This window comes from Grammomys surdaster, unplaced genomic scaffold (assembly GCF_004785775.1).
Source record: "Grammomys surdaster isolate TR1022 unplaced genomic scaffold, NIH_TR_1.0 166, whole genome shotgun sequence".
In the NCBI taxonomy this organism is placed as follows: domain Eukaryota; kingdom Metazoa; phylum Chordata; class Mammalia; order Rodentia; family Muridae; genus Grammomys; species Grammomys surdaster.
The window spans coordinates 14,519,351-14,533,255 of NW_021604614.1; the positions used below are offsets into that span (position 1 = coordinate 14,519,351).

The 13,905-nt window shown below is 54.6% G+C and overlaps 1 protein-coding gene across 1 annotated transcript in view; it reads left to right on the forward strand.

The window, feature by feature from the left end:
- Window positions 1-13,905, forward strand: part of Cux2 (cut like homeobox 2) — a 68,519-nt gene that overhangs the window by 46,475 nt on the left and 8,139 nt on the right. Inside the window, exons 11-19 of the mRNA XM_028765963.1 lie at window positions 2,211-2,402; window positions 2,479-2,537; window positions 4,123-4,171; window positions 4,249-4,369; window positions 5,177-5,821; window positions 6,470-6,571; window positions 10,178-10,947; window positions 11,382-11,547; window positions 12,748-13,017. Of these exons, the coding sequence (XP_028621796.1) occupies window positions 2,211-2,402; window positions 2,479-2,537; window positions 4,123-4,171; window positions 4,249-4,369; window positions 5,177-5,821; window positions 6,470-6,571; window positions 10,178-10,947; window positions 11,382-11,547; window positions 12,748-13,017 (2,374 nt within the window). The remainder of the gene's footprint in view (window positions 1-2,210; window positions 2,403-2,478; window positions 2,538-4,122; window positions 4,172-4,248; window positions 4,370-5,176; window positions 5,822-6,469; window positions 6,572-10,177; window positions 10,948-11,381; window positions 11,548-12,747; window positions 13,018-13,905) is intronic.

Below are 13,905 nucleotides of genomic sequence, written 5' to 3' on the forward strand. Positions count from 1 at the left end.
CCCCCCCCCCGCCAAGAAGGTTCCGCCCATTGCAGGGTCCACCAGGATCTGGACAATGGGGCACTGTGAGTGGTGGCCACCAGAGGGTGCTGTTGAACCCTCAGTGCTTGATCGTCCCTTGGGACCTTTCAGCCGTGACTGGGGGACTGTAAGAAGGCTTAGGGCTTGTATTTCAGCCCTTAAGTCCTAAAACGTAACAGGTGACTCCAGTGGGACCTGCCCCTTCCGCCAGCCACGTGCTATAAAGAAGCAGTCCCGGCTACTAACCCCGAGGTCATTAAGTGAAATCAATCCTACTTTCTCCTTTTCCTGGTGAGCACCCCCAAGGGTCCTGGGGTCACTGCCTGCCTAAGGACTTTAGTCATGACCCTCAATTCTGCCCTGTGTCTTACACACCATCGGCGTCCTTCCCGGGGTTCTGCATGCGGGATGGTTAGAGTCACAGTTCCTTACATAATCACAAGCGGCAGCTGTGCTTTCCGCCTTCCTTAGCACTCGGGCGCTGACGTCACAGAACTCTTTCAGTTTGTTATATTGGACGGTGTTTCAACCTGTAGCACTGACTGTATGCCTGCACGTCTGCAATACGCAGACTGTGCCTCAGTTTCCTTCCCGTCCTCACTGGCTCACAAGGTTATGGAGAGAGCTGCTCGGCTCGATGGGAAAGAGCTAGTGCTTTTTGGCTGTGACCATGAACAGAGTCCGGCTCTGCTCATCAGGGTTCATGACCTCTTGCGCCCACGAGGGTGCGTGTCTGGTGTGATGCGTATCAGTGACTATGGGTCTTCAATGGCTGAAAAGTTCTTCACTCGTGTGTGTGTGTGTGTGTGTGTGTGTGTGTATGTGTGTGTGTGTGAGTGTGTGTGAGTGTGTGTGTGTGTGTTTGCATGAGAATCCAGGAAGGTAAATGTGATTGTGTCCCAAGCGAGTCTTTGGTGATTTACCAGGTGACTGTCCCACAGAAGCGTGTCTGGAGAGACGGGGAGCTTTGGCCACCTGGGGAGGAGTCACCGGTATTTCTTAATTAACCCCCAGGAGCCTACAAATGGCTAAGCAGCCACACTGGAATCCCCGGCTGGCTTGGGAGGCAGTTTCTCTGCGCACAACAGTGGCACTTGATGCTAATTAATTTAATGTATTAATGGCATCCGCTTCCTGTTTTAATTGGCATTTATCTCCAAGGAAGAAAGTGGGATTAATAGTGGTGGGGTTGGTTTTTGTGTGTGTGTGTGTGTGTGTGAAGAGTTTGTTGTTTTTTTTCTTTTTTTTTTTTTCTTCTAAGCACTTCTTAGATTGTGTAATGAATCCTGAGAGCAGCCTGTCCCTGGTCATAGATGGAGGCTCAGGGGCAGTTTCCAAGACCCCAGATGGGTGACAGGTGTGGAACAAATCGGGATGCCACAGAAACATGGCCTGTGACTGCCGTGTGTCTGCTCTGGCCCTGAGGGTCAGTGGGTCCCTGGATCGGTCATTTTCCTTGGCAGCGGACCTAGAACCCCAAACCTATTTTGGAATTGCCTTCGCTACAGTTCCTTCCCACTTTTACTTTTGTGTGTGTGTGTGTGTGTGTGTGTGTGGGCATACACATGTACACGCATGGGGCTACACACATGTATCCGAGTGTCCCCTGTGTATTGAAGCGTAAGGACAACCTTGGATGCTGTTCCCCAGAGGCTATCCATCTCATTTTCTGAGATGGGATTTCTCACTGACCTGGACTGAATGGATTAGCCTAGGCTCACCAGAGAGCTCCAACTGCCTCTGCTTCCCCACGGCTGGGGTTGTACATGGAGACAACCACACCCAGCTTTTTCACACAAGTTCCAGAGATGAAATTGAAGCCCCTATTTTTCCAACAGACACTTTTTCCCCCCTAGGTTTTGTTTTTTGTTTGGGGGGGTTTGGTTTGTTTGTTGTTTGTTTGTTTGTTTGTTTGTTTGAAGCAAGGTAGCTCAGGCTGACCTGGAACTTGTAGTCATCTCCCTGCCTTTGACTCTAGAGTGCAGAGGTTTTACCATTACACCCAGCCATGGTTGTACTTTTGACAAAGGTCTCGAGTGAAGCATGGCTTCTGTAAGGGGGAACCATGCAGGGCACACAATAGTATCAGATCCCCAGAGAGAAAGTTCCCTTCTGCCTGAGATCCAGAGACCACATGCCGGGGATTCAGCCCCTCAGAGCCACTCATTCAGAACCCTCTTTGTCCCCAGGAGAAGGTGAGCTTCGCCCTGTGCTCAGGGCCCCGGCTGGAGGCAGCACTGGCCTCTAAGGACAGAGAGATCCTGAGGCTGCTGAAGGACGCACAGCAGCTGCGGCACTCCCTTCAGGAGCTGGAGGAGGTCTCAGCCAACCAGATCGCAGACCTGGAGCGACAACTAGCGGCCAAGTCTGAGGCCATAGAGGCAGGTCCCGGGATGGCAGGGGCGGTGGTGGGCTGGGAGCACGGGGCCGGCTTCATTAGACCTTTTTGTCTTCCAGAAACTCCAAGAAAAGCTCGAAGCCCAGGCTGACTATGAAGAGATTAAGACAGAGCTGAGGTACCATTCTGGCAGGGACCGCTCAGAAAGTCCTTACCTCCTCCCCCGGCTGCCCGCTCTGGGGTCCACATCTCCGTCAAAACTGGTCCAGTCGGAGCTAGGCATGGTGACGAACACGCTCACTAGTGCAGCATTCAGGAGGCTGAGGCAGGAGGCCTGGCAGCCCAGCCTAGGCCTCAACAAAACAAACTGGTTGTCCTGATCTGGTTTCTGTTGCTGTGATAGAGAGTCAACAAAGGCCATCTTGTAGCTTACGGGTTCCAGTCCATCATCCAGGGAAGCCAAAGAAGGACCCTGGAGGCAGGAGCTGATGCAGAGGCCATGGAGGGGTGTTGCTTACTGGCTTGCTCCCCATGGCTTACTCAGCCTGCTTGTTTACCCAGGACCACTTTGGTTGTAGAGGGGCTGGGCCTTCCCATCACAATCATTAAATCCAGGAAATGCCCCCACAGACTTGCCTACAGGCCAGTCTTATGGAGACATCTTCTCAGTGATGGCCCCCTCTTTCCAAAAGACTCTAGCTTATGTCAGGTTGGCAGAGAAACAAGCACTCTGGTCCTTTTCCATGAAGATGTGGAGATAGTGACCTTGTCACCGTGTGGAAACTGGGGACTCAGATAGCAGCCAGATAAATGCAGGCCATGGGCCTGCGGGGCTCACCAGACCCAGCTCACTGGAACACGTGACTTCAGGCCTGCAGTTGGCACAGTTTTCAGTTGACAGCTGACCCTTGGTGTCACCAGGGTGGGATGCCTAAGCCTGGGCCCAATAGGACTGTGGTCATGTCCTGTACAGAACCCAGGCATAGCCTCCTGTGACTCCGTCCTCTCTTCTCCCATGATTCCTAGCACATCCCTCCATTCCTGTGAGGCCATATTAGTACACGGCGTGCAGTCCCAGGCCAATCCAATGTTTGCATTTTGGAACTTTCTGGAAAAATATGTATTTGATAGTTTCTACCTATGTCCAACTAAAACCACAAGTCAGGGTGGCCCAGTGGCAGAGGACATGTGTGGTGTACAAAAGGCCTGGGGTCCCTTCCCTAGAACTACAGAGGGAGGGAGAGGAAGGGGTGAGGGTGTGAGGAGAAAGGCAGGAAGAGGAGACAAAGGGAAGAGCAGATTGGTCGTGCTGGACACCTTTATTCCCAGTACTTGGGAGGCAGAGGCAGGAGGATCAGGAATTCAAGGCTAGCCTCCCCTACATAATGAATTTGAGGCTAGCCTGGGCTACATGAGACTATATATAATATGAAATATAGAAAAGAAGAAAGAAAGGCAAGTGTGGCTTGGTGTGGTGGGTGTGGTACACGCCTTTAATCCCAGCTCTCAGGAAGCAGAGGCAGGTGGATCTCTGCTAGTTCGAAGCCAGCCTGGTCTACAGAATAAGTTCCAGGATAGCCAGGGCTATACAGAAAAACCCTGTCTTGGTGAGGGGTGGGAAAAAAGGCAAGTATTCTATAAGCCTACAGACCCAAGGTCACCTGGAAGAGTCCGAAGCAGAGAAGGCCTAGGCAGCACCCCACTTGGGACCTCTTCCCCTGTTGGGGCCTGCTGACCTCAGGCCCCTCTGTTTTCTCCGGCAGCATCCTGAGAGCTATGAAGCTGGCCTCCAGCACCTGCAGCCTCCCACAGGTACATATCCCTGCCGCTGTCCCTGTCCTCAAAAGCTGGCTGCCCCCCGGAGCCTGCACCTAACCGTACCTTCTCAGCCTTGCTTCTCCTCCCCTCAGGCGCTGGCCAAGTCTGATGATCCACTGCTCATGGCCAAGGAGGCCTTCTTTCCCACACAGAAGTTCCTCCTGGAGAAGCCCGCGCTGCTGACCAGCCCTGGTAGGGAGACGAGAAACACCCTGCGGGGACACTCGGGCTGAGGGCTGGGCAGGTGTACCCCTGGACTTTTTCATGCCCCAGGGTCACTGCAATCCACAAGGCAGAAGGATCCAGAGCAGGGATGTGGCCTGAGCACCTGCTGGGTGACGCTTCCCATATTCAGGGTCATAGGTAGACCCAAGGCTCCCAGTGGCTTCCCTGGACCCTGACTCTAGCTGGATACTGGCGCTTTAATAAGGACTCAGGAGTCAGGAGGGGGAGGTGTCTATAAACCCCACCCTACAGCCAACCCTCCCCACCCCCCCACCCCCCGGCATGGCCCACAGCTTAAAATTGCCCTTCTTCCCAGAAGTGGCTCAGTGGCCTTGTAGCCAAGATGGCAGGCTCATTATTTGTCTCTTAAATGGGAAGTGCTGGGTGGCCTAAGTGAGTAGACACGGTGGCATTAGACCTCTGGGGTGACTGGAGTCCATTCCTGCTTGCTAGGGTAATGCCCTCAACGGTCGCAGATGAGTCCCAGAAGCTAGCATTTGAAGGGGGTCCGAGGAGGTGGGGTTCGAGAATAGGAGGGCAACAGCAGGCATGGGTGTTTATGGCCTCTCAGGCCTATAGCCTTTCCCTCATCCTGTCCCCCCATCACCCCATATCCCCTGCCCCTGTTCTCTCTCTCCCCCTCTCCCCATGCTCTCTCTCTCCCTCTCTCTCTCTTGCCTCTGCGCATCCCGCCCCTCCGTCGCCATTGGCCTCTCTGCACCTCTGTCTGTCTGTCTGTCTGTCTGTGCATCCCTCCACCCCCCGGTGTTCTAGAGGAGGACCCCTCGGAGGATGACTCCATCAAGGGCTCACTGGGCACGGAGCCCTCCTACCCTCCTCAGCTTCCACCTCCGCCCGGCCCAGAAGACCCGTTGTCCCCAAGCCCTGCGCAGCCCCTGCTGGGCCCCAGCCTGGGTCCTGATGGGTCAAGGACTTTCTCGCTGTCCCCCTTCCCCAGCCTGGCATCGGGGGAGAGGTTAGCTGTGGACCCATTAATGTCTAAGCATATGATAGGCCCAGCTGCCTTCAAAGGGGAACCCGGCAACCTGATGGCATTCCCACCGGCCTTCTATGGCGGTACCAAGCCTCCAACGGCTCCTGCCACCTCAGTGCCCGGCTCTGAGCCCACCGGGGCCCCGGAGCCTGTGGACGGGGCTGGGCCAGAGGAGGAACAGCTAGACACGGCTGAGATCGCCTTCCAGGTGAAGGAGCAGCTGCTCAAACACAACATCGGTCAGCGCGTGTTCGGCCACTACGTGCTGGGACTGTCGCAGGGCTCGGTGAGTGAGATCCTGGCACGGCCCAAGCCGTGGCGTAAGCTCACGGTGAAGGGCAAGGAGCCTTTCATCAAGATGAAGCAGTTCCTGTCGGATGAGCAGAACGTGCTGGCCCTGCGCACCATCCAGGTGAGGCAGCGAGGTGAGCCATGGAGAAGCCCCTCCACCATCCAGAGCCGTAGGTGACCCCGGGGTGGGTGAGTTACCACCCTGTGCCTCGGTTTCCCAGTTTTGAAAGACTCGTGACCTTGCTCCCTCCCGCCCTGGGCCACCTCTCCCTCACTCTGCAGCCCTTTCTGGGTAGCTAAGCCCCGGCTCTGGGCGGGTTCCTCAGTTTCCCCCTTGACAGCCCCTGGGGGAGGAGCTAAAAGGATCCAGAGTGCCCCTGGAATGGCCGAACTGCTTAAGAAGTGTCGCTGTTACCATTATCATCCTGGTCCGTTACTGTTCATGTGGCTCAACGCTAACCACTGACCTAGCATGCACAGGGCCCCAGTTCCAGCCCCAGCCTCAAAGCCGGAATCACTACACCACCTACCATTTGTCACCCGCACCCCCACCCCAGAACAATCTGGTCCATATCCTTCTGCCCACTTCCGGGACCCAACCCCGCCCCTGCAGGCCCCACCTCCAGAGCCTGACCCCGCCCATGCAAGCCCCACCTCCAGAGCCTGACCCCGCCCCTGCAGGCCCCACCTCCGGGACCTGACCCCGCCCCTGCAGGCCCCACCTCCAGGGCCTGACCCCGCCTCTGCAAGCCCCACAGCCGCCACCTTCGTACCTCCCCCAGGCAGCATCACCCCGAGAATCCGCACACCTGAGACCGGCTCGGATGACGCCATCAAGAGTATCCTGGAGCAGGCCAAGAAGGAGATTGAGTCTCAGAAGGGGGGTAAGTATGGTCTCAGCCCGTGACCTCTGACCCTTGCCTGCATCACCTCTGTCATCTCAGGATGTTCCAGTGGAACCTCCAGGGCCCCAGGAGGGCCTGGCTGGAGCACAAACACAGGTCTGCCGCTGCTCAGGTATCGCCCCCACGACAGCATCTCAGCTGTTCAGCAAGACATCCGGGCCCAGAGTCTTCACGCTCCTCCACACCTCTCCCAGGACTCTTCCGGTCCCCGCCCACTCCTGGACCCTGAGACTATCCCCTTACCCAAGACATCTAGCCTACTCCCACCTCCTCCAGGAAGCACACACACACTATCCCTCCGGGCTGGTACGCTTCCCGCTGTGACCTACAGTACTGAATACAAGATAGCAAGACGGGCCATAAATCGTATTTCAGCTGTTGATTAGCTGTGTGGCCTTCTGCTGAGGACTTGCCTCTCTGTGCTTCCCTCTTCCCGTCTTTAAAACAGGAATGATATTAGCTCTCCTTTCTGAAGGCCGTGGTAGGATCAGGCGAGGTCACCAGCCAGGGGCAGGTACACAGAGGACTGTGAGCAGAGCCTTAGAGTCAAAGCCACCTTCTTTGTCAATGATCCGGCAGTCAGTGGCTCTGGCTGTGTGACTGTCCCTGCCACTGGCGTGGGGGCTTCTATGGCCAGGCCCATCCTGGGATGCTGGGCTCAGTCCTCCCACCCCACTGCACGGTGTCTGCTGCCCCCTGGTGGTGGATCAATACATATGTTCCAGTTGCAAAGTCCTATGAGGAAAATGTACCACTGAGTGGCCTTCTGTGGAGGTCCCGCTCTGTCCCTGGGAGAGGCCACAGGAGAGGGGACATGCCCAGCAGTTTACCTACCAGCTAATCCTCTGAACCATTCGTGATTTTTTTTAAAGACATGATTTCTCTGTGTAGCTTTGGCCATCCTGGAACTTTCTCTGTAGACCAGACTGGCCTTGAACTCAATGAGATCTGCCTTACTCTTACTGGGACACCTTAGCCTCCCAATTGCTGGGATTAAAGTGTGCCCCACCATCACCGCCAGGCTCCTACTGAATGCTAGTCAGGGGCTACAGATGTGGGTGAGACATAGTAGTAACAAGGCCTGGAGTTCAATTACACAGACCCTGGGTGCCTAATGTTCATACTGCTTCCCCCCACCCAAGGGCCAGAAACAGACAGGGAAGTGTTAAAATCAGCAGCGGGGCTGAAGGGAATGTTCACACTCAGTACTAAGCCGCAAGGGTGGCCACCCACACACACACTCCCAACCCCATATGTTCCAAACAGCTGGGAAGGCCAACACAGGGCACTAGGCATCCCCGAGGATGAAGGGTACGTGGCTGACTGCCAGCTCTAGGTACTTGACAGAACCAAAGGAAATGTCCAGGGTGGGGCCAGGCAGACACTTATACAAACTGCTCACAACAATGTTAGGCTAGTCAGCAGTGGTGGCACACGCCTTTACTCCCAGCGCTCAGGAGGCAGAAGCAGGTGGATCTCTAAGTTTGAGGCCAGCCTGGTCTAAAGAGGGAGTTCTAGGACAGCCAAGGCTACCCAGAGAAGCCCTGTCTCAAGAAAAGGAAGAAAAGGAAGGAAGGAAGGAAGGAAGGAAGGAAGGAAGGAAGGAAGGAAGGAAGGAAGGACAAAACCAGCGACTGGCTGGATACAACCTAAGTGTCTAGCGGTGGGGGATGGGGGGTGATTGGGTAAAGAAGCAGGTGTGACCCCTCAGTGACCCATGTGACCCTAAACTTGGAGTTTGCTTTAGTTTGGTTGTCTTTTGTGGTGTTGGGGTTGAGTCCAGCGCCTCCCAAGTTCCAGGCTCCACCCCCGAGCTCCATTCCCCAGCCCTTAATAAAAACAGCTTGTATTTTGAGACACAAGCTCACAGGCTGAGCAGGCTGGCCTTGAAGTCCTGCTTTAGCCTTCTGAGTGGCTGAGGTGACAGGCAGGCTTATCCCCAGGCCCAGCTGGAAGAGGTGAGTCTCAATTTGAGGTGAAATTATAGGATGTGAAATTAACAAATGTATCTGGTACACACAGACGAGCAGAGGACTTCGGGTGGCCCAAGTCAATCTGAGGCAGGGTTTTTTTTTTTTTAACTGATGCTGGACCTGGGCTGGCTGTAATAATTCTTGTTATATCACTGTGTTCCAGAGCATTCTCACATCCCTAAAGAGACAAGCCTATCTCGATAAGCAGCCACTCCCCAGTTCAGCTTCCCCTGCCTGTTGCTGGACTTTGAAGTCACGTGACCAACACTTCCTGGGTTATCATCCTTCTTGCTCCTTCCTGTTTTAAGTGTTTTCCTAGGTTCCAGCTTGGATCCATTCTGGGTTCCTTTCTGTGACTCAGTAATGGTCTATTGCTTTTAGTCTGAAAAACAACAACAATAACAACAACAAAATAAATGTTATTCTAATGGCTGTGTGGTAGTCCCTAGGAGGATCATGGAGGAAGGTCATGGTGACCTGCCTGGCTCAGTAGTCAGAGAACACTGCTTAGAGGGTAGAGAGAGGCAGTCCCTAGTCACACCCTGATCAATTGCTGTCCTGAGACACGACCTGGGTTTGTGACATTCTCTCTGCTTACTTATGTGAACTTTTTATCTGTTTTCCTTCGCTTATGCATAGAACCAACTGAGCCCCTGGCAGCTATGACCCAAGAATCTTTGTGCCTCTGACCTGGACACTTCCTACCCCTCCCCTCCCTTTCTCTCCCCTCTCAGAGATAGCTGTTAACCTGGTTTTTTCCTACCAGCCCACTGATAAGATCTTCCCCTGCACCCTGTTATTTAATTAGCTTGCTTGGTAGCTTCTTGGAGCACTGTTACACTCGGATCATCTTTTTCTTTCTTTCTTTCTTTCTTTCTTTCTTTCTTTCTTTCTTTCTTTCTTTCTTTTTTTTTTTTCCTGAGACGAGCTTTCTCTGTGTGGCCCTGGCTGTTGCAGCTTACGGTGCTAAGATTCCTGCCAGGCTTTCCAAGGTGGCTCCGCTCTCACTGCCGTGGAGTTAGTGTTCTAGTGTATCCACAACATAATTGTTATTTTTGGTTTGGTTTGGTTTGGTTTGGTTTGGTTTGGTTTGGTTTCGAGGCAGAGTTTCTCTTTGTAGGCCTAGCTATCCTAGAATCATTCTGTAGACCAGGCTGGCCTCAAACTCCTAGAGACCCACCTGCCTCTGCCTCCGGATTGCTGGGATTAAAGGCGTGCCCGGCCTCATTAACAGCTGTTTTTTCCTTTGGATATTTTGGCTTCTTCCATGGTTTTGGTATAGAGATGGTGAGAACACCTTTGAGTTACTGCCTGTTTCTCCAGCTTGGACTTTCTCGTGGTTGGCTCATAGCATGTATAAAAGGCATGCTTTTTGTGGCTTTTGGTTTTGTTTTTATACTGTTTTCTCTCCTTGTTCACTTTCTCCACATATACTAAGATTTTTGCTATTGGCCTGATTTTTTTTTAATGCCTGCCTAATATTGCACCAGACAGACAGACAGACAGACCATGACTTAACTTGTTGAATACAGAGGTCGCCCCCACATTCACATGGTATAAGCAGCTGTGTCACAATGACAGGCCCCTGTCCACCCTATCAACCTTCCCACAGGTGAGTCCAAGAATTCCCCAGCCTCCGTGAGCATCCCCAACGGCACAGCCTCCTCCAGCACCTCGGAAGATGCCATCAAGAACATTCTGGAACAAGCTCGCCGCGAGATGCAAGCCCAGCAGCAGGCCCTGCTGGAGATGGAGTCGGGTCCAAGGGGTCGCTCAGTGCCTCCCTCTCCTCCGGAGCGGCCCTCGCCAGCCACCGTGAGCCAGAATGGGGCCCTGGCCTGCGTGAAGCAGGAAGATGGTGGCGGCGGCTGCAGCGGCAGCAGTGCGCAGGCGCAGCTTGCTGTCCTGTCCCCTGCTGCATTTGTTCAGCGGATCATCCGCAAGGTGAAGTCGGAGATCGGTGACGCGGGCTACTTTGACCACCACTGGGCATCAGACCGTGGTCTGCTCAGCCGTCCCTATGCCTCCGTGTCGCCCTCCCTCTCCTCCTCCTCCAGCTACTCGGGACAGCCCAATGGGCGAGCCTGGCCCCGCGGGGACGAGGCAACCATCGCCCCTGAGGACGAAGCAGCTATGGGCGAGGACGAGGCCCCCAGGGTGGGAGAGCTCAAGGCTGAGGCCGGAGTCCCGGAGGTGGGCGGCGGGCGACTGCCCTACTACCCAGCGTACGTGCCCCGCACACTCAAGCCCACTGTGCCGCCCCTGACACCAGAACAGTATGAGCTGTACATGTACCGAGAGGTAGACACGCTGGAGCTGACCCGCCAGGTCAAGGAGAAGCTAGCCAAGAACGGCATCTGCCAGCGCATCTTTGGGGAGAAGGTGTGGATCAGATGGGGGACCCAGGAGCAAGGCCCAGTGAGACCTTAGCCCTAAGACCTATAGACTGGAGGGTGACCCAGGTAGGAAGCCACTCCTCTGGAGCCCAGTCAGATGTCTATCCTGGGTCTAGCCATCCCTGGACACTGAGCCAGTTAACAGCCAGTCCCCGGCCCTTTACAGCCCTCTGTAGCTCTCATGGTCCAGCCCCTGAAGGGTAAGGATTGAGCCCAGCTCAGGACTGGAACATTTAAGCCAGACTTAAGCGGGAGGTTCAGGGTAGCATCCTAGAGGAGGCCATGGGATGCCCTTGAGGTTCAGGTGGGAGTTCTGTACACAGGGCAGTGCTGAGGATGGAGAGAGAGCGGGTTCTGAAGGGTCTGGGAGGGGCCAGGAAGGTCACATATGGCATTTGCTGACCTGCCTTCTACCTTCAGGTCCTGGGACTGTCTCAGGGCAGCGTGAGTGACATGCTGTCACGGCCAAAGCCATGGAGCAAGCTGACACAGAAGGGCCGGGAGCCTTTCATCCGTATGCAGTTGTGGCTATCGGACCAGCTGGGCCAGAGCCAGGCCCCAACCCAGCAGCCCAGCGCTAGCCAAGGTGAGTGAGGGCACGATGCCTAGGCTGCACTCCAAGTCAGTGGGCTTGTGGGCCCACCTCTGCCCTCTATCCATCCCAAACGCCAGCTGCCATCACCTGGACAAGGGTCCCCGACCCATGCCCCCTTTTCCCTCCCGTGTTCCCCCTGGAAGGAAGTTTCCACCCAGCAGAAGGCCCCAGGCCCAGGCAGTTAGAACAGGTAGGACAAACACAGCCAGAGGAGCCCTGTGCTGCAACATGATCAAACTCACCAGCTCCCTAGAGACTCCATGCTGTTCTTCAGAATCTTCCTTAGCAAAGGCCTGGGCCAGTCATTTCTTCATAGGTGATGTCATGGGCAGGGTGGGGCTTGAACGTTGCAGGGCTGGAAACCAGAGGCTCAGAGAGTTACCTGAAGTCACAGAGCCCGTATGGAGAGCTGTTGGGGTCCTGTGGATAGTGTTTATTTCAGAAAATGTGGCTTCAGGAAGGATGGCCCACCTGCCCCAGAGACCACAAAGAGGCAACCATTCCAACCAAGGGTCGGGAACCCAATCTGTAAGTCCATTTTACAGATTGGGTATGGGCGAAGCCATACCTCAAGTTACAGAAATGAGCCAGCAGGGTTGCAAACCAGAACAGAGTGTCAAGTGACAGAATTGCAGGTCCCATCTTAGCAACAGGACTGGAGCCCCCCTTCAATTTGTGGCTACAAAACAGGGATAGGCTGTTGGTAGACAGGCAGAAGGCAGACTGTAGACACAGACAGACAGACAAAACAAAAGGCAGACAAATATCTAGCAGAGGCTGATAGGCAAGAGAGGTGACAAGTAGGCTAGTCAGGAGGCCAGAGAGGCCTCGGACAGGTGACAGGCAGGAGACAGGCCAGACAGGTGGTGGACAGGCAAACAGCACTCTGGGGAGCAGAGGCAGGAGGACTGTAAGTTCAAAGCCAGTTTTTGAGGCCCATGTCTCAGAATGAAAGTTTTGAAAGAAGTTGAACTGTTGTTCAGTGGTCGAGTGCTTTCCCGGGATAGCAGGGATCTGGCTCAACTCCCAGTGCCACAGAAAAAGGAAGGGCTGGGCTACCATGAAGATCCTGACAGACCCCTTCCTGGGGCGCACTGTGGTGGCTACAGGTGCCTTGGTACCAGTCTCAGCTCTGACAAGCCATCCTGCCCAGCCACACTCAGTGACAGCTCCACTGTCTCTCACCTGCAGCCAGTCCCATGGAGCCAACGTCCTCCCCATCACCTCCCCCAAGCCCCATGGAGCCTGAAAAGACTTCCCAGGAGCCTCTGGGCCTGTCGTTGGAAAGCAGCAAAGAGAACCAGCAGCCCGAAGGCCGGGCCAGCTCCTCCCTGGGTGGGAAGCCCTTCTCAAGCAGCCAGGCCACGGGGGGCATCCAGGAGATGGTGGCCATGTCCCCAGAGCTGGACACATACTCCATCACTAAGAGAGTCAAGGAGGTCCTCACAGACAACAACCTAGGTACGTGGTGGGAGGCTGAAGTGCTGCCTGCAGCCCTAGGCTAGCTCTTCCCAGCTTTGAGCACAGAGAGCCACTGGGACTTCCCAGTAACCTCAGGGACAGCCTGGAGGTGCCAGTCAACCCTGAGCATGCAGGACCACATGCTAGGCACATGACTCTGACCAGGAACCCCTGGTGAGGGATGAAAGGGAGGCTGGCTCTCAAAACTGTCCTGCAGGGGGCCTTAAGAAGCCTCAGTCACTTCCGCAGTGCTGTTCCTCCATGACCAAGTGTTGCACTCTTGGGGAGCCAGGGAGCGGGGTGGCATGTTCCCTCACTGTTTTGTACACTCCTCTGAGTCACAAATGCACAACAGCTCCGCCCCCAACCAGGTGCATGCAAACCCAACAGCTGTCACTGTGATTTCTATTATGAGAGGTACAGTGTTGTCTAAAAATACTGGACAGGAGTTGGGCACTGTGCTCAGGCAGTAATCCTAGCACTCAGAAGGCTGAGGCAGGAGGATTGCCACAAGTTTGAAGCCTGCCTAGGCTACAGCATGAGAAAAAAAGTCAATAAGATAGGCTTGGCAAATGGCTTCAGTCTGAATCCCCAGCAATGTTAAAAGCCAGGCGTGGAGGCTGGAAAGATGCTTCAGTGGTTAGGGGCACTGCCTGCTCTTCCAGAGGATCCGGGTTCAAATCCCAGCACCCACGTGGCTAGCTCATACTCATCCCTAACTCTAGTTCCTGAGTATCTGATGCCCTCATCTGACCTAGTAGGGTACCAGGCCTACTAGGTCATGGTGTCCTGACAGGCAGAACACCAAAACACACGAGGAAAAATATAAAACAAACATCGGAGCATGATGGGTCCATATCTGTGACTCAGTGTTTAGAGGTGGGGAAG